Below are 15850 nucleotides of genomic sequence, written 5' to 3' on the forward strand. Positions count from 1 at the left end.
GAGCAAACGGGTGTGCGTGCGTAATGACTTCCGGCATGATGCATCAGAGGGGGCGAGGCGGGCTAGGGGTAGGTTTACGGGTCCGTACGGACGGATCGAGTCGCAATTAAACTCGTAGTAACGTGGCCTCACGGAGCCAATAAGACGCGTGACAGTGCTTCGATGATGAATTTCATGCGTACTTCGATCCTTTTCACTTACACGAACGATCGATCTTAGGAAGCTCAAGAGGAACAAGTGTCTTCGCACCCAAAACGGTGCCATGGAGGTTGTCTACGAAGGATGGCTTGTGAAATCGCCGCCCGAGCGCAGGATCCGACGTGCGGTAAGCTAACCGCGGTAGCAGGATGTGTTTTTGCCCGTACCAGCCATTGTCTGCGCTTTGCTTTTTCAAGTGCTGTCTTCATGGTGTGTTGGAACCATTGACACCTCTTCAGTCTCATCGGTCTGTTGGGGGAGAGCGGTACATCAACACGTCTGGGTTTCGGTCGGCGCGTTCTGTTTCGTTCGCGTCCTTTCGTCGTCTACGCCTTGTATTGTTTGACGAGCACCTCGTTTACCTTGAAGTTACAGTCACATACATGTACATCTCTGACTCATCGCGGTAGGGAGCACGCGCAGTTCTGTGGCGGGCGCGTCAGCTGTTCGACGTACTTCTACATGTGGTTGTAGCCGAGCTGCCGATCGTTAGCTACTTATGCCAGTTATCTTGTGTATGTTGTAAACAGAACAACGCGCTAATAAGGGAGTCTGCAACAAAATGTTCAGTGCGCGCGCCACTCTGTTATTACGTGACAACAAATGACAGACTGGTTGTCATCGGCTGATCGAGCAAGAAAAAGAAAATCCATGTAGCTGCATATATTTTCCTTTATTGCGTGAGATTTAGAATTGTAAGGAATAACTTGTGAGGAATAACTGGAAAAGAGAGCATGTGAGCGAGTTCGGCGCACGGAAACGTCGGCAAAGGGCCGAGACGGAACAATGAGTGCCTTCCTGATAAGACTGTATCAAAGCGGAACTGTGTGGTGGCAGTCTGTCGATGCGCCGTGGGCGCAACGGCCTATTTGCGGCTACTGATAAAGCCTCCAAAAGCATTTCACCAGCACTCCGTGCCCGTGTAAGTGCTACCATTTACACATTTGCTCACACAGATTTTCACAACCGGAGAAAAAGGAAGCATAATTATAAAGGCGTTGTGTACTGCGTTGTTCCATTTCATGCTTTTACCCTTTCCAATAATTGCTTTCAGGTGTTTCCTTTTGTCTTTAGTAGCAGGTTTTGTTACAGAATATTGTGCGTACAAGCATGAAGTAACATCGAACCATACAATGTAACATGTTGTTTTAAATTTAAAGATATTCCAAAGTTTAAAATCCTTAGGTAGACTTCCAGATCAGGTACATCTTATTTCATTAAACATTCAGTAGCTTCTACTCGACAATTAGGCAGCATGAATGGTGAACTGGCAGATGCACAAGATGAGCGAGACATTTGTTGCTAAACGTTTGACGAGGTGGTCAACAGTACTGTAGCGTGCTAAACAGTATGAGAGACTGTATAAATAGTGAGGGGTGTATGCGCTATGTTGCTTCTTCCAATTTCTTGTACTGTCCATTACTTTTTGCCTTGTGCGTTATTGCTGTAACTATTCATTAACATGTGCTACAGTAAATTATTTTTTCATTATACTATAAAGAATTAGCAAAGTGCATAAAATTAAAATGCTGATTGCAGCTTTGTGCATAGCCCTGCTAAGTCACATCACACGTTTTGTTCCTTTTTCAAACAGTAGCTGTCACGCTATGAACATGACATATATATTGCGTCAATTACATAATGAAAGTTTTTACTGTAAAACCAAAAAAAAAAAAAACTGATAGAGACAGAACACAACTGCTTCTCATCTCAAATTTTTATTCTTGGCTTGCATTGTAATGCTATGCGACATGGTTTCGTCGCAGGAAATATGAGAAGTTTATACGTGAGCATACGAAAAGAAAAATACTTATAGGTTTTTCACTTCAGGTTCAGTCCTCTGCACTACAAAATAAATCTAAGTGTGAACAAGTTAAAGACAACCAAAACTTGTTGTACTTCCAGGTTCGCCTCTCTTTGTAATGGTTGATTGGTTCAAACTAAAAAATGTACATTTGAGACTACACCATGCTCGAAATCAGCAGCAGAGTGATTGAATATCGCACTCCCATGTACTTATGCTTTGTTTGCATTCTCATTGGCTTTTTTCTGTCCATGCTTCTATTCATGCAGACGGAAGATGTAGCAGGTTGGTTGCAATGAAAAAGCATGTTTAGAGCAACAGTGTCTGTAAGAAAAGGGACCAGCTGCGTCTGCTCAATTACCCTTGTTTAACAACTTAATGTTGGTCTTTATGTGACCACCCTTCTTACAGAAGTGGAGGCGACGTTGGTTCGTCCTGCGACCATCCGGCCAAGTTCCGCAGCAGTATGTTCTAGAGTACTACACAGACCAGACCTACAGGAAGCTAAAAGGCACCATTGATCTTGACCAGTGTGACCAGGTGGGCTAACCTCTTGTACTACTAAATCGACTGCAATCATTTGAGGAATGTCGCATCTGTAGCAAAATGTATAAAATAATTTGGCAGCCAACGCATGTGCATTGTGCAATTGAAAAAAAAAAAAAAGAACTGTGTGCTTGTTTCAGAACTGTTGGCAAGCTCGTATCTGTGCATTTGAAAGTTTTGGCCTTTATGTACTGTTTTTTTTTTTCTGTTCATGTACGTGACTTATGCCTGAGTGCAGAATGGTTAAGTATCAAGCAGCATATCTCAAAGAAAGCAGTGCACAGTGCTTAAAACAGCCAGCAGCAACGTACTTGCGTATTTCGCTTTGCACTTTTGAATGCTGTACTTGTGTGCAACCACCATAATTTGAGACTTATCAAAGTCGTGAAGATAACTTTTTTACTTGCCTCCTGTGTTTTGGACACATTTGCAGTCAGGTACAGTGCTTTCTTTTAGTGAAGTGGTTCAAAACTGTACTGCCATAGATGTCCACTGACTCTAAAACATTTTGCAAGGGCTGTGCATCAGTGTCCAAGAGAACATTTTGCATATCCTGAGGTTCTTGGTGCAGTTACTGCCTAACACTTATCCTCATGTAGACAAGTGTGCTAATATTGCCATGTTTAACATGTGCACTGCTGTTTGCATGTGTACCATTATGACAGACATGCTACAATGCTGCAGCATGGCTCATAGATGATAAGAATAGTAAGCTAAATGGCATTTGTTGCTTGTTCTCATAAATTACAAGGCTATCAAGAGCTAATATTTGTTAAAGATTGTGTACTAGAAGGGTTTCCGAAGTTTTATTAAAAAACATCTTGCAAACCTCATATGTGTGTTTTTTGGAGACTGAAGGTTTTACTAAAATGTCAAAGTATTTAATCCGAGAATGTGACATTCAGGGTCGTGATAACATAAATCTATTCCATTTTGAACTCATTCCACATCCATAATTAGCCCTCTGTGATTGGTTAAAATTTTTAAGGCAGTGCCCATTTTGCCTGACAGACAAGCAAAGTGCACATTTCCCAGAAAATTTTGACCAATCATAGAGGGCTAATGGCAGCTGTGGAATAAATTCAAAGTAGAATAGATTGCTTGGAAAGTAAGAGTGCTAAAAAGACAAGGACTTATGCAAAGAAGAAAATTTTTCTTCTTTGCCTATGTTCTTGTCTGTTTAGTGCTGTTATATTCCAAAACATGAGTTATGCTACCAACTCGCCCAAGTTTCCCTTCTAGTATCAAAGTGGAATAGTTTTACATTATTGCGACCCAGTATTGTAAGCATTAGCCTTAGTGGAATATAGAATGTGTTTAGGTGAATATGCTGTTAAAGATAGCACATTGTATTCATTTTTTCTTTTCTTTTTGATAAATTTTTACTGTATTTGGCATTATAAATTGTGCTAATAATTGCTATTAAGCTTCTCAAAATTTGCTTTTGGATATGTATACCTAAAACCTGGCATGAGTGCATTGGTGTTTGGGCTTCTGTTTGCTGCTTTCCTGCAGAGCCTTTCTGACACATTATGGGACATAGCTTTGTGTAGCACTAATTGGCACTTTCCTTCGCAATAAAACTGAGTACCTGCCTGGTTTGGTTTTTGTTAAGCTGATGCAGTCTATGTGCTCCAAGTGTTTGCCCAAAAACACTTGTGAAAGTTGTTAATGCGTGTGCCCTTCAGGTGGATGCTGAGCTGGAGGTGGTGACAAAGTCCAAGTACATGTTTGACATAAAGACATCGAAGCGAACATACTATCTTGTGGCTGATTCAGAAGCGATCATGAATAACTGGGTGGACTGCATCTGTAAGGTCTGCGGCCTACGCATGCAGGTTGAAACAGGTGAGGCAGTGAGAATAGAGGTTTGGCCTTGTTGATGTGACGGTTAAGTTTGTTAAGAAATGTTAAGTTTGGAAAATAACCTTATTTGAAACAGGGCACAAATACACATGTACAGTTGCATGCAATATGACTTGCGTCACCCTTGTTCGTAGTCAAAGGGGCTCCAGGGCTGCGCGACGACCCTGACATGGGAAATAGAGGTTTAATAAATACCGCTAATTGAAGCTGTGTTTAGGTCTGGAACTTACCCTGTGTCTGTGTAGCCGTACAGCCTTGGAGCCCCTTTGACCACGGGCACCGGTGTTGCAGTTCATATTGCATATGTCTGTAGATGTACATGTCAACATAGGTAATCTTCATGAAGGATCAAATGTGCTGTGCATACATTAAAATAATATTGTTTCCTACTCCTGTGCATACACGAAATGGCATTAAAAGATGGTTATTCTCTTTCTATACATGTATAGTGATTGCTTTCTCATGCACACAGGACCCAATCTAGCTATTGTCTTAAATAATCACCCTCGTATTATTATTTCTGTGTTGTGACACAACATAGAACTTTGGTAATGGGGGCTTACACCCATATATGCTGCAATGGAAAGCCAGCCAAGGGTCACATCTTATTTAAGATTGTCGTTGTCTTCTCTAATTTCGTCTTCATTATTATCCTCGTTTGGAAAATAATTAGTATAATTTTTATGTGGTTTAGTGTGCACTAGCCACCATTTTTTTTTTTCCTGAGTGTTATCTATGTACAAATAGTGTAATCGAGCCCCATTTGAAAAAAAAGCCATGCATTGAAGTTAGCAGTTTTGGTGCGGTATTCTTGGGCAACCACTTTCGTAGGCGGTTTCAATTTTGTGAGACCCGGCACTGGACGTGTTGAAGTAAATGGCTTGCGGCACTCCTGGTACTGTGTTAGAAACGCTGTCGGCCGTATATGTGGATGCACCTGGTACCAAGTCATGTGAAAATATGAAACTATCTCCCGAAAGTGATCACTTGAGAATACCACTCTTGTATGTCTGCTCTGAATGCCTCCACTTTCTTGTAGCCCGTCAACATTTAAACAGGTGAGAAAACTATGTGACATACCATGTCATATGCTGTCATGGACAAACAGAATTTCTTGCAGCTTAGCTTAACCTTTGTGCTGACGAAAAATCCCAAAATGTGTCCAGAAGATGAATTTTTTTTATTGCACATCTGGATGGCAAATTTTTTGCAGGTTCAAAGTATATATATATGGATGGATGTAGTAAATTCACAACTTTTGTCTGCAAATAGTACACGAAATGTAAAATGAGGAGGCGCTGGCAGAAGTTTCCATCCTCCTAACTTTGTTCACTGCAATGCCATATCAAAACTATCATCGTAGTTGGTGACATCAGAGTGTTCGGATGTGTCTACAGAACTAAGAATACTTCCATCACTGTCAGTGCTTTCATGCAGAAGCAAATGAACTTTGGGGCTTGACAACTCAACTAAATGTAAGCCGCACTTTCACGACGGGCACAGCAGCACGTGACTGGCATGTTTTTAACATCTCTACTGAACGAACCTAATGAAAGGAGTCTAAGCCCCTTGGTGGCCAAAGAGGGAACTCCCAGAAGGTAAAAATAGATTGAACCAGCCTGGCCCATTACTGGAACTTAAAAAGAGCGGTTAAACACGTGGATGAGACAGACTCGTCCTCGAAACTTTATTGAAGAAATTGTAATTGAGTGAGACTCGTCCATGGCTTAAATAATTAAACAAGGACACACAATGAAAATTTCGTGGACTGGTTTTGCTTAAGGGTGCCATTAATTTTCCCCAAAATTGTACAGTGTACTGCACGTTAAAGCTGTCATACGTGCTAATATGTCCTTTACTTCAAACACAATCCTTTAATATTGTGATATTCCATTCTGATTTGAATTTTCCTGTTCGAGCCTCATTTGTTAACAGCAGCACTGTGTTAGTATTTGCACAGGTTTGCAGGTCATGTACCCCAGTTTTGCTGTTTGGGAGTGCATGGTCTTGTTTCATCTTAAGGTCAAGAAAGAACTCTTGCTTCTGGTTCTCACTGCAGCTGTATACTTGGTATACTTCTGCTGTATGGTTATGCTGTATTATGCTTGTTATGCTGTATTTATGGTTATGGAAACCCAATTGCATCCCCGGCACAGAAATGGAGACGCAATTTTTGACTAGCCATTCATATGCTCAACTACTATCTAAGGCTATTTAAGTACCTTTAATTAGATATGTTACATAGCTTGCTGTATTTTTTTCCTCTTCTACTGTATGCCAACATCAAGCCAACATGCCTATATTGTGGAACTTGGAATGACAACTTGGCTTTCTTGTCCTTGCGCAATTTTTTAAACCACAGAGGGCGCCTCGGAAGAAGCAAAAGCTGAGCCATCGTCAGAGCCTCCCAAACAGTCTTTGCCAAGTGATGAAAGCCCAACTCCTGCAGAGCCTGCACCACCCCCACTCTCTGCAGCTGCTGACCATCCAAGTAGCCTTTCAAACGATGACTCCAATCCATATATTCCTATCAGTGAATGCATTACTGGAAAGCCTGTCGGTAATGGGCTTCCACAGTCATGTCCCGAGACCCAACTGGTCGATTTTTATGACACCCCTCGATGCAGCACAGGCAGAACATCTCCAGATCCTGTTATGGATGCTATGTGCCGAATGCCACGGCCTCCGGAGAAGCCCATGCGTGAACTGAGAGGTGCCAGTCTTCTCGACTCCACTGTACCAGCCCCTAAGGTCAACTGGAACACGTATCCAAAAGACTCTTCACTGCCAGGAATGGCTACCAGTAGCCAAGCAATGAGCTATGACCCTGTGCCTCCACTGCGACCTACGAGCAGTCGGGAAGATGTCGTTGAGCCGGCTGCTTCTCAGAGCAGTAATGTGTACAATGGGGATACCCTTGGCAGGGCTGGCCTCACTCTGCGTAAAGCGGGACGTGCTGGAATGGCAGTGCCTCCTGCACCACTTACCAGGCAGGATGCTACCGAAGAGTCCTATGACCGGCCATCTGCCACACGGCCTTCCTCTGCCTCCCAAAATGCAGGCAGTGCAGCAGACATCACAGGCGATGAAGTCATACCTCCACGGCCACCAAAACCACCCAACATCCGGATCCGGCCAGTGGCCAGTTGTTACGACGTGCCTCCACCTCCCTCACAGCCACCACGAATGTTGCAGCAGGACTCGTACGATGTGCCACGTTCGGCTGGTGGAATGCGTGATGGTTACAGTGTTCCTCCGTGTCCACAGCATGTGCTGCGACACGAGGCTTACGACGTTCCTGCAGCACCATCCAGGGGACCGTATGAGCTGTACGACCTGCCGAGGTCAGCAGAGCCGGTGCCTAGAACGACATCCAGTGGCATCCCGCTTCCTCCACGCCTCTCGCTGGACGAGACATATGATTTTCCAAAGTCCTCACTGAGTCCTGATGGCTTAAGCTTATCAGTCCCTGCCCCAGCAGCACCAGGTTCGAGGAAACATGCTTACTGCAATGCTCCTGTAGGGACATTCAGTAGCAGGGAAAATGTCTTCAACTATGAGTACAAGCCATCATTCACAGAGTTTGTGGCAAAGGACGATGCAGAGGTGCAACAGCTGCCCCCTGGTGCCTATGCCAATGTCTCCTCTACTAGTCCCGGTACACCCAACCTCACTGCTGTGCCACCTGCCATAAACCGTGGCCTGAAGCCAAGAAAAGCTTCAACTGAAGGTACCTCACCAGGTGGGCCCATCTTGCCTCTTACTGATGTATTAAACAGGTGGCAATTGGGGCTAATTCGTTTACATTGTTGGATGGTTGTAACATTGAAGATCAACAACAACTCAGTAAATTGGGCAGTGCATGCTTTCTGGTGTTTCTGCACTGCGTAGTTTGAAGGAACCACTATTATCAGGCATGTAGATGACAGGCTGGAAAGTGGTACATATTGTTAAGGCATATGCGAGGGGAGAGAGAAATATGTTTATGAGGGCATCTGTACCATTGAAGTGACTTGTACGTCTGTTGTACTACTATGCATTTGCACTATTGTGCTGTCACTGAAGGAAATAGACCTTACATAGAGAATGCTGGAAAGTGATATATGATAATATTTATATCTGTTTTTTGAAGAGAAAGATATTAGACAGAAAGGAGGAGAGAAAGAGGGGATTGACAAGGTGCCATGTGTTTACGGTTGAAATTATTTTTTGTCTTCGACCACATGCAGCTATAGATGCGGCAGTGTTTGTTCTGATTTAAAATGATTGTTAGTTCATGCCACTGTTCCAAGTTTTTCTTGTCGAGCTTTGTACTCTAAAACTGATGTTAAAAAAGAAATGCTGTCTTGTTGTTTTCTTAGGTTCCAACATAGTAAACATAAGAGTTCATTGTCTCAAGCCAGTTCAGAATTGCTGTTGATCATTCAAAATATTTTGAAATCCTCTTCAAAATATTTTTTTACATACAGTGCAGTATGCAAGATATTCCACGCAACTTGGGTCCATTGTGAGCTGTGTGCCCAATTTGGCTTGGGAAACCTGAAGCTACCTGGGGAACTGGAGTGGGAACGATTTTTATTGCACACATGAAGTTTTATGTAATTCTCCATAGATATTAATGCAAATGCTGTTAGCATGGTAAGTAGCACTCCAGATAAAACTTGTCACTAAGAAGTTGTTACTGTGATGCGGCTCTTAGTGCAGTGCTTGTCCTTAAAATCTATGCATTAAATTTATAATAAGACATTGATGCCTTAAGAGTGGCAGCCAGCATGCTGGTGCCATGAAGAAGCACTGAATCGCTAAGGATAAACAGATATAATAAACGTGGTGCGATTGTTGTCCACCCACATAGCTATTTTCTTGACTGTGATAGCTCCTGCCACTATTTTATGCACTCAGTTGTTGCTCGAGGTCACTAGTCACGTTTGCAAGATTTTATATGCATATGAAGCAACACTGTGTGTAGTATACATTGTTTTCGCAATGTTGACTGCACTTGCCTGTTTGATTAGCATAGTTGACGTGGCATTCAGTTATGTAGTCGAGCTATCGCAATTTTTTGCTGAACTTTGGTGATTATGCAGTAAGCGAGTGTAGTACTTGACTTCCTTTAACATTAGGTGTCACAAATATCACGCACTGAATTTTCAGTATTATTTTCTATCTGCCTATAAACATTCTTGATTTGGTTATTTTTGTCAAATAATTATAAATTCCTTATATCAAGGTTCGAATATTTAATGTTCTGTCTCCTGCCAGTATTGGCCGTTCTATAGGTGGTGTCCAAATCCACACCCAAGCAACGTTTCCTCTGAGGCTGTACTCTTGTGGGCCGCATGGTCTGTAGGCGATTGCAGGAGCCGGAAAAATGTCATAGCTGCCATGTTTCGGCGACGTTACCTATAGTACATGTATTGTGTTCAATCATTGTTATGCTTGTTTGAAGAGCCTGAAAGTCCGGTTAGTAGTGTGTGCACACTGGTAGTAGACCAATCTGCTTGTTCCAGGTGGCCATGTGTTTCCTCTAGCTCCTCCTCCTGCGAACAGAAGCCGCAGCCACACCACTCCCAGCAGGCCAAGGTGCAGGGAACATCTGCTTTAATTTGCATACATAGTACAGTTTTATTTATATACTTTCTCTGTTTCCTTCAACTGACTCTTTTTTCTTTATTTTTTTCCTTTCTTATTCTCCTTATGTGCAGGCAGAGAAGTAAAGGTGACTTGCTGGCACCTGATGAAGATAGCTGGTCAAATGCCAGCAGTAGCCGACGAAACTCCACAAACGATGACCCGGTATGTGTTTTCAGCACTTCTGGTACATTTTCTCGGTGATGTTGGTCGCCTTGGGTTGTATGCTGTGTTGTTCATCACAAATTCTAGCACCTTGTGAAGTAGCTAAGAAGTAATAAAATAAAATAAAAATAGCCAGGGTTTCTTAACCTACAACTTTAGATTTTTTTTTTCGTTTGTATTTACTAATGTGCCAATTAGAAATATGTCTTGCATACTATGTGGTTTACTATTAAAGGGTCCCTGAAATGATTTTGATGAACTTGTAGAAACATGCAGAGTCATTAGGGTAGGTCCTGGTCATTAAGTGTCACACTCATGCGCTCTGCATACAGCATGTAATTTAATATAAGGTTCTAAAAATTTACTTTGCTACCAATGGCAGCTGCACCGCTCCCCCGAGTTTTCAGCCGCCCCGTCATCTGCTGTGCAGCAGGGGCGCACGACGTCATTTGAGCGAGCCATCCGATTGGCTACTGACATTGCATCATCAGTAATTTTTCCAAATGGTGAACAAATGCTTTTCATAATATTTGGAATATTGGTTCAATTGTTTTGCTAAAAAACTACACAAAAAAGTACATGATGACAATTTATCACTACACTCAAGCTTTCCCTCCACACAGCAAGCGTCTGCTTTGTGTTACATGTTTTGTGCTGATGCAAGCTGTGCACTCAGTGCTGGTCTGTAGGTTTCTTTTTGCGAGCACCATGACTCGCTCTTGTTGTATTGTGGGCTGCAAATCTAGCGATAGGCGACATGCCAAGCTGCTACATCATGTCCCTCTGTAAAGCAACAGGCGAGCGGAGTGGCAGCAATGCATCAGGCTGACGCTTTCTCTCTTTTCTCTCTCTCCCTCACCCGCCTTGGTTGCTCAGTGGCTATGGTGTTGGGCTGCTGAGCACGAGGTCGCGGAATCGAATCCCGGCCACGGCGGCCGCATTTACATGGGGGCCAAATGCGAAAACACCCGGGTACTTAGATTTAGGTGCATGTTAAAGAACCCCAGGTGGTCGAAATTTCCGGAGTCCTCCACTACGGCGTGCCTCCTAATCAGAAAGTGGTTTTGGCACGTAAAACCCCATAATTTAAATTTTTGTCTCTCTCCCTCCTATCTCCCTCTTTTTCTTCTTTCTTTTTTTTAATGGCGGGGGTCTGATCAACAACTCATTGCATGATGACAGGCTTTTTATGCTCCTTTTCGATGTTTTAGTTGCTGAAGATTCGACACCTCAGGTCCATATCATTTGTAAATCTGCGCCTTGAGCTTGAAGTGACTTGTACATCAAAAGTGTTTGATCTTCCAAGAGGATCTGCTGGCGAGCGCAGTTGCGTTGCTTCTCCCAGCGTAATCCGGCTTATATATTTATCTGTAATACTTAATTAGAAGCCCGTCATACAAGCATTGTTTTCTTTACTTTTAATGTATCATGTGTTGGCGTGCATAAGCTAAATTATAAAGAAAAGAAAGAACGAAATGTGCACTTACTGTGTGTGTGTGTTTAAACGTGGCTTTGCGTTGTCCCGATATCATGAGGCCACAGGCTTGCAGGACTATGCGTCGTCTGCCTCGCAAGAATAAGCGAAAAGAGGTTGTTGTATTGGAAATAGTGACATCCACTTTTAAATATGGTTGCACCCTTTGGGGTGTATACTATTACTATTTTAAGGGTGTTGAACATCTTTGACGCAGAAAGGGGAACATTAGTGGGCATTTAGTGGTAAATGCGAGAGATATGTGTTAACATTATGTCACACCTCTAGGTTCTGGAAATGTCATATTCTTCATAGAAAAAGCTGCTCTTGCAGTTCAGTGCGACTAGTGTGCAAGAATAAGGATGACAATGCTAAACCATGCGATAAGGGTGTAAGTGACTACACTTGCATGATTGGCGTGGCATTTTCCCATTCTAATATTTTCCGAAAGCGGCCCTTTCTCTTCCTGGTTACACAGGGGGGATAAATAGTTGGAATATTGGTTCAATTTTCTTGCTAAAAAAAGGACAAAAAAGTACACAATGACAATTTATCATTACACTCAAGCTTTTCCGGCAGACAGCAAGTGTCTGCTTTGTGTTACAAGTTTCATGCTGATGCAAGCTGCGCAGTCAGTGCTGGTCTGTAGGTTTCTTTTTGCGAGCACCATGAATCAATCTTATTGCATTGTGGGCTGCAAATATAGGGATAGGCAACATGTCAAGTCGTATCATCATGTCCCTCCGCAAGGCAACAGGCGAGCGAAGTGACAGCAGCGCATCGAGCTGACAGTATCTGATTGTCCCCAGGATCTCTGCGTTTGTGACTATCACTTCACGTAGGAGGAATACTACCACATTACCTTGCTTGTGCAGCGATTGGACGCTGCGACAAAACGCTCGCAACGCTAGCTGCTTGGAGAGCTCTTGCTGGGGATTGATAGCCAGGTCTGAGAGGCTTGGTGTGCTGGCTCCAAGACACCGAAAGTAGATGACATGATGTCACATCATGATGCAGAGCCAGTGAAGGTGCACCTTAGCCCCTATTGCTCGCAAATGAGTTGTGGAGGCAAAGCATGGTTAGGGAGGAGGGTAACTTGTAATCGCCCATAGCTCTCCTAATATGAGACTCTTCATTTACACTGTGGTATGAATGTTCTACTGTAGCTGTGTCCTACACACCAACGAAATTTGTCCAAACCATTTCAGGGAGCATTTAATGTTACTGTGGAATATTGCGGCTTAAAGCGTGAAACCTTCATTGTCTGATTTTATAACAGGGAGAAGGTAAACGACCAAATAATAGAATACATTGGTGCCCAATCTCATCTGCATAATCTGAAATTAGTTGACAAACACAATTTTGTTATCCAACAAGCAAAAGAAAAATCGTAGCATAGCGTGGACAAGTAATACTTGTTCGTAGAAATATTGATACAAATTTCTAAGATAGGTAAAGTGACGATTAAATGAGTGGCGACATGAAATCTGTGAGTGCTTACGTTTTGCTTATGTAAAAAAGAATTTGATAAAAGCATTGCTACAAGTACAGGCGGTTTTCATGCAGGGCATAAGGCAACTCAGTGCAGGAGCAAAGAAGAAAGCAGAGATCCAGTACCTTGACTTGGACTTAGACTCCGATCCAGGGCCAACACAAAGCCCAAGATCACCAGAGCAGCGCACCGGTGGTGGAACTGGCACTGTTTACAGAACAGTAGATTTTGTCAAGACCAAGGCCTTCAACACAACACGGCAGGACGTTGAAGAGTCCTATCGCAGTCACAAGGACGGTGAACCGTGCAAGTGAAACGTTACCTTGAAGTGCATTTGTTAGGGTGAATTAGAGGCCAGCTGCAGTGCACATTGACGCTTCTCATCAAAGGTTGTAAATACCGAAAGGAGCAGGCTGAAAATGTGCGATGATATCCACAGAACAAACACTCAAGTCAACTGAACAAACGTGTCTGTGTGCCTGAAAGTTGCACCCTTTGGAGCATAATAGCTGACCACATGACAGACATTGCAGGTAATGGGGTGTGCCATAAGTAAACCTAGGTATAGCTTGTTATAAGTGTAGTGATGGTTTGGTACCCTGTCCCAAACATTTCTTGTTCATGCTTTCCTGTTTAGGTTGTATATTTTAGTGTCATCAAAGCAGGGGCTATTTTGATATGAAGCATGTTTAGCCGACACGATCCTTGCTTGCCTACTTGGTTGGCTGCATTTTTCCCATGCTTGCACATTGGAGTGCATTGATCCCGCATAATAGTTATGTGCATATCTGATCAAGCACTCGATCTCTTATTTTAGCAATAGTGTGTTGTGACTCAATTTACTTGGCACTGTATTTGCATTTGCTGTTGAGGTTGTGTTATCGTGAAGTTGTCAACTTGCTATGAGAGACATGCAGAAAGAAAAAAAAAAAAACATCTGTCATGTTTTGGTTGCTGCATTTTTGTTTCTGAGGAGAAGTTGAGTAGCCATTTTACAGCAGAGCCTTTGTGAGTACGACGAACACCAATAAATCTATAGAGTTTATATTTATTTGAAAGTTTCCCATTAGTTGCATTTTTATACATATATTGCAGATGCCATTGCCTGCTGTAAAGCAACTTGTATATAGTATGACATCTGTTAGGGCAATTGTACAGCCATTTTTTCTTTAGCAAATCCGCATGGTTGGTTTGTCAGTTGCATATCTTTTACTTGTGACTGTGTTGCCATTGCCAGTAATAACACATTCAGCATTGTCATTCTTGTGCCGGCTCTATGTGATACTTGTTACCGTGTTCATTGTGAGCTGCATGGCATCAGCCACCAATTTGATGCTCGTGGTGTTTGTGAATATACTCGAATGTGCCTTGATACGAATGGACGACATCGCCATAATTATATGGTTGCTTGAACATGGTGTAGCACTTGTTGACAGCACTGTAAGAAATCTTTATATCGATGCAAGGAGTGGTCTAAATGTACCTGGGCACATGCTGGCCTAGCCTTAAGAGAGGTATACTGTTCCGCCACTGGAGGGTGCCTTTGGTATGTGTTATGAGCTAATGAAGAAATTTTAGTTGTCGAGAATAACAACATTCACTCTCATTGTGTGCTTTTTAAATAGCGTGTTGATGCTGTTTCACATTCGCTGTGGCAATTTAGTTGAAGGAATAAAGAATTTGCATGAGGATTTGTTTATATCTGGGAGAGACCATGCGGAAACATGTTGAAACAAGCATTTAGAGAGGAAGCCATGGGCCATAGCTGAACTTATGAATGGTTAACTGATTAAGGGCAAGGAGGACGTCTGTAGAGGAAGACAAACACTTCAGATGCCTTTCTGCAGGTACAGCTGATGCATGCAGGCATGGAAATACACCCACAAATTCTCATGCAGTGCATCACAGGTTAAAGTGAAACAGTATCGGCATATCATTGCAAGAGAACATGATGTAAATATATGCTGTTGCCCTTGCCGACACACATACACACACGTACACAAAAAAAAGTGCTTTCAGATTAGCTCATTACTCATGCCGTAAAGATGAAGTAGCGTGCCAGTCTCCGTCAACACAGGGCTGCATGTTTCCAGGTGCTTTTTGATCGCTCCTTGCACATTTTTAATTAAAGTGGAGATTTGCTTTATACGTAAATATCTTATTTCTGACCAAAATGCACTGGAATTTGTGCATGCAATGCTTGTGTTTCGAACAAAGTTCATTTGGCTCGGGGTGTTATTACCTATAGTGTACAAAAGTTCTGACTGCATTTTCAATGGCTCTGCAGTTAGTATATTTACTTACAGCCTTTACAATATAATGTTGCTGTTACACTCATGACTGTATGGAGCCCTCTCTTGTGGGAATGCTATATACATTACTGCCGCATGCTCAGATGTTTGTACATACAATGAACAAGTGTTATTATTCAGGTTAAAGTAATAAAGGTTTGGTTATTATCACAATGTGCACAAGATCCATTTCTTGCATTGCAGCTACCGCTGCTTTCTTTTGCTACCCTTAACTTGGTGCCCCCAAGGTGGAACGCAACAGCTATAGCTGGCCAAGTCTGCTTGGCTTGACCTGGCTTGAACTATTTGTGTCAACATTTACAGGGCACACTATCTGTGAAGAATCTGAATTTATATGGAGCTCTGGCACAGGGACTCGAGCA

General features: G+C 42.6%; 1 protein-coding gene across 2 annotated transcripts; it reads left to right on the forward strand.

Annotated features, from left to right (window-relative positions):
* Positions 1 to 11: 11 nt before the first annotated feature.
* Positions 12 to 15641, forward strand: dos (daughter of sevenless). Of its 2 annotated transcripts, none has more exons than XM_075688622.1 (7): positions 12 to 325; positions 2414 to 2542; positions 4237 to 4396; positions 6777 to 8156; positions 9925 to 9997; positions 10120 to 10210; positions 13251 to 15641. In XM_075688622.1, the coding sequence occupies exons 1-7, from the start codon at positions 263 to 265 to the stop codon at positions 13488 to 13490; spliced, it is 2136 nt and encodes a 711-aa protein (XP_075544737.1). In that variant the 5' UTR covers positions 12 to 262; the 3' UTR covers positions 13491 to 15641. The 2 variants fall into 2 exon arrangements, with proteins under 2 accessions (XP_075544737.1, XP_075544736.1); XM_075688621.1 differs by lacking the exon at positions 12 to 325 and adding an exon at positions 388 to 1120.
* Positions 15642 to 15850: the final 209 nt, after the last annotated feature.

The sequence above is a fragment of the Dermacentor variabilis genome, chromosome 4, assembly GCF_050947875.1.
Source record: "Dermacentor variabilis isolate Ectoservices chromosome 4, ASM5094787v1, whole genome shotgun sequence".
Taxonomy (NCBI): Eukaryota; Metazoa; Arthropoda; class Arachnida; order Ixodida; family Ixodidae; genus Dermacentor; species Dermacentor variabilis.